This window comes from Siniperca chuatsi, linkage group LG8, assembly GCF_020085105.1.
Source record: "Siniperca chuatsi isolate FFG_IHB_CAS linkage group LG8, ASM2008510v1, whole genome shotgun sequence".
In the NCBI taxonomy this organism is placed as follows: domain Eukaryota; kingdom Metazoa; phylum Chordata; class Actinopteri; order Centrarchiformes; family Sinipercidae; genus Siniperca; species Siniperca chuatsi.
Genome location: NC_058049.1, coordinates 14,943,417 through 14,953,932, shown reverse-complemented (window position 1 = coordinate 14,953,932; position 10,516 = coordinate 14,943,417). Strand labels below are relative to the sequence as shown.

The following is a 10,516-nucleotide window of genomic DNA, read 5'->3' as shown; positions in this document are numbered from 1 at the left end:
ACATGACATCAGAATTAGTGATAAATATAGGCTATAATATACCCCGCTGATTATGTCCTTTAAATGACTTCCTCTTATGTGGACAATATGCTTTATGTTTTATGTAAAGCACTTTGAATTGCCTTGTTGTTGAAATGTGCTATACAAATAAACTTTACTTGCCTGCCTTACTTACTGTAGGAAATACTGCAATTATACGTGCCCTAAGGTTATTTAAATAAAGTGGAAAATATCACCAAGAGGGCAATTGTTTTGCGATTTCCTGACTGATTTACGAGGAACACTTGAATGCAACATAAGTACAATTGCGCAGTTCAGGGACCGCTGTCTGCCTGTTGTTGCTCACCAAAAACTTGTGACAGAGGTAAGTCTAGTTGAAGGTTATATAAAGGCGAACTGGTTACTGTTAACGATTATTTTAGGCTTCGGGAATAGGTTGCGTGTTGCGTTATTTGAGCTGTTACTCGTATTCTGCTAAATTACCCTAAATTAACTGGCTATTATGACAGTGACGTTGATGTGCGTCGTAGTTATGGTAGTTATATTATCAAGGCAGGAGTCACAATTTGGTATTACGAACGTCTCACGTCTGAATAATTTAAAGTTAATAACCAAATAAACGTTTTTAAGGAAACTGCATGTTCATGTAACGTTAAGCGGAGCCACATTTTGCCAACTGTTATTTTATTTGAAATGAGGCGTTCAAGTCATTAACCATAAATAGTGGTTGCTAATTAGCCCATTTAACGGAAAGGATTGCCCACGTGCCTACAACCCGTTAGCAAAATGTCGGGAAAAATGTGATCGTCGTCAGTATATAGTTAAATGATGAATACGATTACAGTCAAGTCAGCTAATTCAAATTTTGTCAGTTTGTCTATATTTCGTTTCAATTGTGAACAAACGCCTAACAATAGCTGACACGATAAAAAATATTTAATTTAGCCTATTTTTCTGTTTATATGGCGTGACTGTTGGTCTAGCAATAGGGGAAACAATCTTGGAATAATCCTTGAATTCTCCCAAAAACTGAACTGGATGTGTTCCCGTTCTTCCCATTCTGCCGGCATGCCGTGAATGTGGCAACCCGTTGACGTAATAGCAGGGATTTGGGGCGCGAGATTACAGGATGCTTGTGCTCAGTCAGCTTGCAGTCTCCATCACTCACTCACTCCTCCCTTGTTTGCAGTGAAGATCTTTTTTCAGGGATGCAAAACAGGAGGTTTCCTGTATGTACTGAGTTTTAACAATTCTAATCTGCTTTTCACTGTCTTCTCTCCTCAGATGTCTACTGCACTGAGTCTACGTCTTCTTCACTGCTACTCAAAGCCAGGTACTACTGACACAGGTGTGTCATTAAAACAATAATAAATATACGCACAAAATGAGGCATCACATCACATTTGTATGTATTTCCAGGCACATTCGGACATGGTCCTGGTGTCATGCGGCCTTTCAGTCTCAGTGTGCAGAGAGAGGGCTTTAGTAAGTACTGCTACAAACCAAGAGCTATTCATATATGGCGTTCTCAGTGGAGTGACCACATGTTAGAAATTATCTAACCATACACTCCTCTCTCCCTCTATTCTCCTTGTAGAGTATGTAAATGCTCAGGAGCTGCCGACAGACCTGAGGTCCATCACTGACCGGGCTGCCACAACCCTCCTTTGGACTGAACTCTTTAGAGGTCACACATACATATGATTTATATACAGATAGCTTATGTCATGCATAGGGTTAAAGGCCTAGTGATTTTCTACATTTTTCTTAATGTGAACAAATCTCATGAAAAGACAAAAACCGACAATTAATTTATCTTACTAAGAAGTATTGTCTGTGTAGTCAAAGACTGATATATCTTATTCCTCTGTGCCATAGATCTCCAAAAACTATTAAAAATACATAAATGAGTTCAACTGTTGCCACTGTAGTTTGAGTCAATTCCACATGAACCAGCCTTTTGCCATCAATACTCCCTAGAGCACCAAATGTGTATTAATGTGTGGCTGAAAATAGTCTTTTTAGTTTAGTTTATTTGACTTTATGAGAGCGAGGACATCAAATCATATACAACTACAAAATGTCAGGGATGACACAGTAAAGTCTACAACTTATAGTATTTCCATTGTAGTCCTTGATGTAAAGAGAGTAAAGATGAAGTCACAGAAGTGACTATGTAACAACACATTACCAACAAGCCAATACAAGAAACACCTGAACTGCCACCAGTAAAAACATTCCACAAGTCCACATAAAATTCACTGTTTGCACTATTATATAGTATTTTATATAAGTCCCTAACAAACACACTATTTACTCCAGTTTGAGTGACGTTTGCTAAAAACTTCAGTGCCCAGCTGTTTTAGGAAATTACTCTCCCTTTTCAAAAATGAAACTATGACCTGTTTTCAAAGATTTAAGTTTTCAGTATGAACGAATGAGCTTGGGGCTGTGTGTCACAGACAGGTTAGGGAAGTCGGAAAGTATCAAGAGACAAACTAATGCATTGGTGGTTTCTTGACAATAAGACAAATATAGAATAAATATTTAAGTGAATTAAGTGAGTCATAACGGTCTTTGATGCTTTGCCAACGCCTTCTTTCAGGCTTGGCGATGACCATGAGTTACCTGTTCCGTGAACCTGCCACCATCAACTACCCATTTGAGAAGGGCCCTCTGTCACCCCGCTTCCGTGGAGAGCACGCCCTCCGTCGCTACCCTAATGGAGAGGAGCGCTGCATTGCCTGTAAGCTGTGTGAGGCCATCTGCCCTGCTCAGGTGAACACAAACACACATTCATGCTGCTATAGAGATAGAGCGACATTACTGTAAAGTTTATTTATGTAGCACCAGTCTAGATCAGATGTCACAAAGTATGTATAGAGAGCTTGTTTTTTATTTATCAAAATAATAGTAAAGAGCAAGGGAAATTATTTCTTTGTTTTTCTCTTTCTTTTATGAACTTTTTTCTCTCTTCATTTTTGTCTGTTCTCTCTGTTAGTGGATGCATATCCTGAGCGATCCTCACTGTAGGACGACCTTGTTTAGTATAAAGTGTCCTGAACAGTGTGTATTTTGGGGGCAGAAATTGGTAAAAACCAAAAAGAGTGAGCCTTAGACATGTACATGTATATTTTGCATGCTGTTCATTCTGCATCCCAGTGTCTCTGTCTCACACACCACATATTGTACTTTTCTAATGTAGACATGGATTTCACATTGAGCAATATAGTCTCAGATTTATAACAACTATCTGGTGGCCCACACAGCCGCTTTTCTCTCTCACACACACACACAAATCATGCACAAAAGTCAAGAAAAACTATTTATCTACTAAAGTGTATGGCTAAATTCATGTTGCTAATACTTGAACGGTACACACCATTCACATCATACCTATAGTACATCCTGTATTCTGTTAATTCTATGATTTGATTTCTACAGACTAGTAGGTTTATCCCCACCGTCTGTACTCAATTAATCTCACAATAACTGCTGCTTAGGCTGAAAAACCTGTCTGTCCTGTCTGACTTTGGTCTTGTCTCTTCACTTTCCTCCCTACGTCAAACCCAGGCCATTACCATTGAAGCTGAGACTCGAGCTGATGGCAGCAGGAGAACAACACGCTATGACATTGATATGACCAAATGTATCTACTGTGGCTTCTGCCAGGAAGCCTGTCCTGTTGATGCCATTGTTGAGGTAAGAATAAACTTATCCTGTATACTGAACGGGAGATTCTATGGAGCTGAAGCAAGGTGGCTGTTGGCAGAGTAAAACTGTCACTTTTGAAATGTGTATTTAATAATAAGGATTCTTTCAAGTTTTGGTAAATAAGATCATTCATATAGAGATAAATATCAGTTTGACATGTGCATGCCCACTGTTTATTTACTCTGCATGCCAACACAAGTATGCGACACTCAAGGCCTCAGTATGCTTCAAACAAAGTGCTGGAAGGTTCGTTCAACAGCGTCTGAAACCTCCTTTCCGACGGCAGAAACTTGTAACTTTTCAAAAGAATTCAATCCGACAATTACACCCACTTCACATAGCGATTAGTCAGATGTGTGGAGGTGTGGAAGCCGGCAGAGCTTGAACTTCATTCTTCACAGAACTCACTGTCACTTTATGTGTACAACTTTTCACCTTTAAAAGCAACACAAACAACACTCCTCTTTTTACCCCACCTTCAACTGTGGCCACGCAAAACACTTTTGCCTTTGGACGTGCTCATACAACACAACCTAGTTTGTTTGAAGCATATTGAAGCCTTAACTCAAAGAAGAACTTGTAAGCATAAGTTAAAATCAGAAATCATTGTACCATTACGATTATTTCTTCAAGGAAACTACTACAGTCCTCGGTTCATCATGTATGTTTAGTGTTTGGCACAAGAACTAAAAGGCATGGCATATGCACAGTTAAACCGAAATTGACTTGCTTATCTAAAAGTCAATTCCTACCTTCAACTAAGGGGAAAATGATTTATTTAATATTTTCAAATGGGGCGTTATGCACTCAACCCACCATCAAAACCTACATGTAGAACATGAAACTTTATATCATCTGTGTGGATTTAGATCTACAGACGTTTAATCTCTATTTTTTCCTCAACCCCTCCCTCAGGGTCCAAACTTTGAGTTCTCCACAGAGACCCATGAGGAGCTGCTGTACAACAAAGAGAAGCTGCTCAACAATGGAGACCGATGGGAGGCTGAGATAGCAGCCAACATACAGGCAGACTACCTGTACAGATAGACTCACTGTTGTAAATGATATATCTTATCATCCTCCTATGCATTAAAGAGATTATATGAAGCTTTACAGATATTCCAATGAGTTACATATGAGCAGTGAAGCCTTGCAGCCTCAGATTCTGTTGTCAGAACTGAGAAAAAATGTAAAAACGCACAAATCATGTTTTGTGTTGTAAACATGGATGATATTGCACTTTATGATGTTGACTGTATATTCTGTAACCCATGTAGTTTATGCACAGTTTTCTGCTGCACTTTAAAAGCACGTTTTATGTGATGTAATAGGACATTTCTGAAAGAGTATATTTATGTAATGTTGCTGAAGCTATTTAAGATGCTGAAATAAATCATGTTTTAAAACTTTAACCATTCATTCGCATGTTGCATTAAAGCTGGTGCTGAAACAATTAGTCGATTAATTGATTAGTCGATTGACAAAATAGTAATTGCCAATAATTTTGCTATTCAATTAATCATTTAAGTAATTTATCAAGCAAAATTGCCAAACTATTTATGGATCCAGCTGTAAAAATGTGAGGAATTGCTGCTTTTCTCTGTTTTATATCACAGTAAATATCTTCGGGTTGACTGTTGGTCGAGCAAAACAAGCAATTTAATGAACTTGCTTTTCTCTTTCTTATATTAGATATTGGGCTCTGAGAACTTGTGCTGAGCATTTTTCACTGTTTTCAGTTCATTGATTTATCGAGAAAATAATCATCAGAATAATCAATAATGAAAATAATTAGTTGCAGCCCTTTTAATTAGAAGTTAACATGGTAAGAATTAGCAATTGCATTTGCCTTTAGTTTGTTATACGAGATATGTGTAACACATACAGTATATGGTATAAAAGGATACTTCATCAGCTTTAATGCTGGGTGTGCAGGGGCTACATTTGTGTATATTTTCTAGATATAAGTCTTTCAACATTAACAGACATGCTGAATCATGGTCTGTGAATACTATGGTGCATGCACTAAAATCAAATGCGTTTTTACCGCTGCGGTGGTCACATGATAAGGGCGGAAACTGACTCATAGTCCACGCTGAATCTCCCGCGAACGCAGCCATTTACTTCTTTTCTTCCTAAGCAGTGACACCGGTGAGTCTATATTCTTCTCTCATTGCGGGCCATCCTATATTTCAAGTTTGTGTTTATCGGGAAAGTCAGTTAAAACAACGGGAAACTTCAATGTATGCTTTGGGTCCATGTGGCATTGCAAGTGTAGCCACTTGAGGGTTGAGCAACTAGATTAGGCCATAGATTTTCTTGTGCTAACTCCCAGCTAACTTAGCCGTTAGCTCGGTGAAAAGAATGGCTTCCATGCCGTGCTAGCTAACAGGTTAGCAAGCAGAGCTCTCCCTCATTTCACTGCTTCGTTTTTGAGATCCGCTTATGTCTCTTTAAGTGTATTTGCGATTGTTGAATAAACCAATCTTGAATGCGTTAAATCAGCTTGACGTCTGTTTCGTTTTTGTTTAGGTTGGCCATCAACTGCAACATGGAACACATTAGATGGTCTGGTCCAATTGTTCCAGTCGAACAAGAAAAAGTGCGGTCGCACGTCGTATGGCGCACTCTAACGCTTGTAGCTTTTTAGCTAGCTAGCAACCGCTTGAGTGGAAAAACGTTTTCAGAAGCGAGCATGTAGTGTTTCCGATCAAATTCAGCGTACTGCGTTAGCTAATTTACATGTTTTTGTTTAGTATACAGTGTGATTTGAACACAGTCAGACGTTAACGTAACGTTACACGTTAACATGTCGGAACGTTAGCTTGAATAGAAAATGCTAGAATTGGGTATTGCTAGGTAACAGGCGGTGGAGTATTACCGTTGGCTGTAGAGTAAATCGCTCAAAGCGGCAAAATAACTAATTGTAACAGACCGTTAACGTTACAAAATCAAATCAGGTAACTGCTAAGACCGCTAGCTTAATGTTAAGTTACTGATGACTGTCTAACGTTAACTTAGCAGTTAGGAGGATGACGGAGAACGTGCTAACCATCCCGCCTTGTTTTGTTTAACTTAGAAAAATCGCAACCACGGCGGACTCAATGGCACAGTGTGTACCGGTGGCGGTGTTCAAGGTAAGCCTTTTCATTAACTTTATAACATCACTTGTGCTAATTATCTGTCTCGTAAGTTAAGTGTAGAGAACAGTACTTGTGGTATTTAGGCTAGCTGTGCTAACGTCCAGTATGCTGAACCAGTACCGACCAGTCTAAACTAACGGTGCCCTCTTTCCTACAGCTTGTCTTGGTAGGAGATGGAGGCACCGGAAAAACGACTTTTGTGAAGAGGCACATTACAGGAGAGTTTGAGAAGAAATATGTCGGTGAGTAACTCCATGTTATGAAGTAAATGACACATCAGTATATTAGAGATAAAAATTTGTTAAACATGTAGTACTGACTTGAAATCTCAAGTCTGGTGTTCAGTCATTTGCTGTAAACCTATTTTATGCATCAATCAGCAGGTCCATATTAAACCACTAGCAGGCCCTGGGTCTAATGTGAGTTGTGGGCCCCCACTGACCCCCCTGCTTTCTGGTATATCTGTAGGGGTGTATATGTGAGCCCACAAGTAACAAGAAATTGCAGTACAGAAATACCAAACTAGATTTGAGGTCATTTAGAAATGGTGTCACCATTGTGTAGTTTGTCCACCAGAGAGCACTGACAAGTTGACTTCTCAATTGTAAAATGTCTACCTAGCATTCATGTTGGTCGCAGTTTAAAAAAAAAAAAAAAAAAAGAAGGGATCTGTTTCAATATTGTTTTTTATTACTATCAGCTGATATCATTTTTGTTTGGTTTTTTTTACTCCTAATTATCATTATTGGCCTCAAATCCAGTATCTGTTGTGCCATAATTGCAACTTCAAACTTTGATCCTCTGTTTGTGCTGATGGAGTAAGGTATTTTTGTTGCACTTGCAGCAGCACCTTTTCCAGAAAGGCAATATAGAGGAGGCACTGCAGTGTAATTTGATTGTATATGTGCTAATTAAGCAATTCAACTTCCTGTCCACACTTCTATTCTTAATGATTTCTTTTAATATATTAATCCTTCCCATTTATCTAACCCCCCCGCCCAACAGAAGGTTTCATTCTATTTTCCACCTTTTCTTGCTCTCATACATTTTGTCTTGGCTTGTAATTCTAGCTACTCTGGGAGTAGAGGTGCACCCGCTGATGTTCCACACCAACAGAGGAGCTATCAAGTACAATGTGTGGGACACAGCTGGTCAGGAGAAGTTTGGGGGCCTGAGAGATGGCTACTACATTCAAGGTGCTCTTCACAATCCTTAACATGCTGTTCTGGTTATTAAACCTTGAACCGTCTGCTCAATCACTATAGATTTAAAGAAAAAAACTACATTGAATAGTGTGTTAAAACTTTCCCTGCTACTTCCACAGCTCAGTGTGCTATCATCATGTTTGACGTCACCTCTCGAGTCACCTATAAGAACGTGCCCAACTGGCATCGTGATCTGGTCCGTGTCTGTGAGAACATTCCCATCGTCCTTTGCGGCAACAAGGTGGACATCAAAGACAGAAAAGTCAAAGCCAAGAGCATTGTGTTTCACCGCAAGAAGAACCTGCAGGTAATAACACCTAACAAATTTATCAACTAATGTCCATCCTCATGCACACATCAGTCGTGTGTGTATTGTAGAAAGCAGTGATTTGAGTCTTTGTTTGGTCTGAGCTATCATTTCTAATTGTCATATACTCTGTCCCCAGTACTACGACATTTCTGCCAAGAGTAACTACAACTTTGAGAAACCTTTCCTGTGGCTAGCAAGGAAGTTGATCGGCGATCCTAACCTGGAGTTTGTGGCAATGCCTGCCCTCGCTCCCCCAGAGGTCCAAATGGACCCAACCCTTGCTGCGAAGTATGAGGAAGAGCTTCAAGTGAGTATGACCATACAGGTGCAATGTCTGTTTAGGTGGCTATGTAGTATATTGCTATCCAGCATCATCTTTATCTGAGCGAAATATACAAAAAAACTAAGGCACCAATTTACATTGGGAATCTGAAAAAATAATCTCTCATCTCCCACTGTCCAGGTTGCATCACAAACAGCACTCCCAGATGAAGAAGATGACCTCTAACCTGTTAGCTAAATCTCCCCCTGCCCCCGCCCCCATCCGTGGATAGGAAGTTGTCGGAGTTTTGCCCCTTTACTGTAAAATCCCTTTTCAGATTTTTTATTTTTGAATTTTTTTGTTTGTTTTAAAACTAAGAAGAAAAAAAACTTGGTGGAAAAGCTGTGGTTCTAATTTCACTGTTTAAGACGCACCCACCCTAGTGTTGTCGTTGGCATGGCAACGTGCTACTCTTCATCTTCGAGCACCCTCCACTGCACTTACCCAGCTCACATAACGCTGTTGTACGGTGTACTGGAAGCACTAAGGGGAGTAAACTTTGAATAAAAACATTCTCAATATAAGATGTCTGTCTTTTATTTATTTATTTATTTTTTTTTTCTTTTTCCTGGACAGCAGTGTCCAGAGTCACAGGGACACGTCTAGTTGAAAGTTGTTCTAATAGGCCTTTTTCCTGAAAGACATTGACTTAAAGTAGGAAAAACACAGGTGTTAAAAACATTAACAATGTCTGTTTATATTCAAGTGTCCCAGTAAGCCAGGACAGTGTGATTGTGAGCCAGCAGGATCCTGAAACTGAAGCAGCTAAATGGAATTTATCAATCATTAATATATTGTTTACACCTGTTTTTCTTATTACACGTCAGAATGTCTTCTGTGAAAAAGTCCTATTGCCATACAGTACTCCATGACATGCAATATTATCTAATACAATTATTAGATATTAAACTGGGTGGGGGGGGGTCTAATCTATACATATCGCCCGACCCTAACAAATTCTAGTCACCTCCATTGTATTGGCAGGTCTGACATTTCAAAACTATCTGCATGTACAATTTGGATCTGTAATTGAGATGAACTCACTCTTTTAACACGTCAACAGAAGTTGGTTATATTATGGACCCTTGGCATTCAGTTAAGCTAAAAGCAGATGTAATATAGGAGTATTTGTCAAAGCAGGCAACTGTCCTGCGGTGCCCCAAATGTCCCATGTTCACTGTATGTCAATGGGTTTGGTAAATTTTGTAAGAATAACATCTACAAAGGCAGGTCCTACATTATTAGCTAATGTTGTGGCCCTATTTTCTAAAGGGGGATGTGTACGAAAATCTGGTTTTGACAGCTTGATTATTGTATGATACTCACACAGTGTCTATTCCTAAATAAAATTGTGACAGTACACTCATTATCACAAACTAACTGACACAAAAACCTTGGGGACAAGTAGTATTATTCCAGTATAGGAGTACTGGTTGGGTCTCGTAGGCATAAGACCAAGCTGCCATGTGTAGTCTGCTGTGTGCCACTGTCTCGGATGGAGATTGGCGAAGACCGGGTACAAACACAGTAGCCGCGGTGGGGGACGTCAATAGGGGCCCCTAACCGGTTAATGTGGTCATGTAATGGGGCACAATGATGGGAGCTTTAATAAATGAACAGATTTACGAAGCTATTTCCAATCATAGAAGGGACTTATATTGTAACCTGTTCAAGGCAGGTATGGCCACCAGGTGTCAGTCGTGTTCTTTCATTCAGAGCACGGTGGACGTTCTCAACAGGATTACGTAATATTTTCACTCTGCACATTCTTTATGACGTGTGCCTTCTACCAGTCTGTCCGCCCGGTGGTTACTACACGCGT

At 39.6% G+C, this 10,516-nt stretch overlaps 2 protein-coding genes across 4 annotated transcripts; both read left to right on the top strand.

Moving 5' to 3' along the window:
* The first annotated feature begins 276 nt into the window (after positions 1-276).
* Positions 277-5,126, top strand: ndufs8b (NADH:ubiquinone oxidoreductase core subunit S8b). Of its 2 annotated transcripts, none has more exons than XM_044205303.1 (7): positions 277-364; positions 1,285-1,333; positions 1,420-1,485; positions 1,598-1,687; positions 2,606-2,778; positions 3,574-3,702; positions 4,630-5,126. In XM_044205303.1, the coding sequence occupies exons 2-7, from the start codon at positions 1,285-1,287 to the stop codon at positions 4,759-4,761; spliced, it is 639 nt and encodes a 212-aa protein (XP_044061238.1). In that variant the 5' UTR covers positions 277-364; the 3' UTR covers positions 4,762-5,126. The 2 variants fall into 2 exon arrangements, with proteins under 2 accessions (XP_044061238.1, XP_044061236.1); XM_044205301.1 differs by having other exon boundaries at positions 1,285-1,348.
* A 639-nt stretch (positions 5,127-5,765) lies between these two features.
* On the top strand, positions 5,766-9,218 carry ran (RAN, member RAS oncogene family). Of its 2 annotated transcripts, none has more exons than XM_044205289.1 (7): positions 5,766-5,865; positions 6,794-6,851; positions 7,015-7,099; positions 7,928-8,053; positions 8,182-8,369; positions 8,509-8,679; positions 8,836-9,218. In XM_044205289.1, exons 2-7 carry the CDS (start codon positions 6,819-6,821, stop codon positions 8,878-8,880), a joined length of 648 nt encoding a protein of 215 aa, XP_044061224.1. In that variant the 5' UTR covers positions 5,766-5,865; positions 6,794-6,818; the 3' UTR covers positions 8,881-9,218. The 2 variants fall into 2 exon arrangements, with proteins under 2 accessions (XP_044061224.1, XP_044061225.1); XM_044205290.1 differs by lacking the exon at positions 5,766-5,865 and adding an exon at positions 6,579-6,674.
* The last annotated feature ends 1,298 nt before the right edge of the window (positions 9,219-10,516 follow it).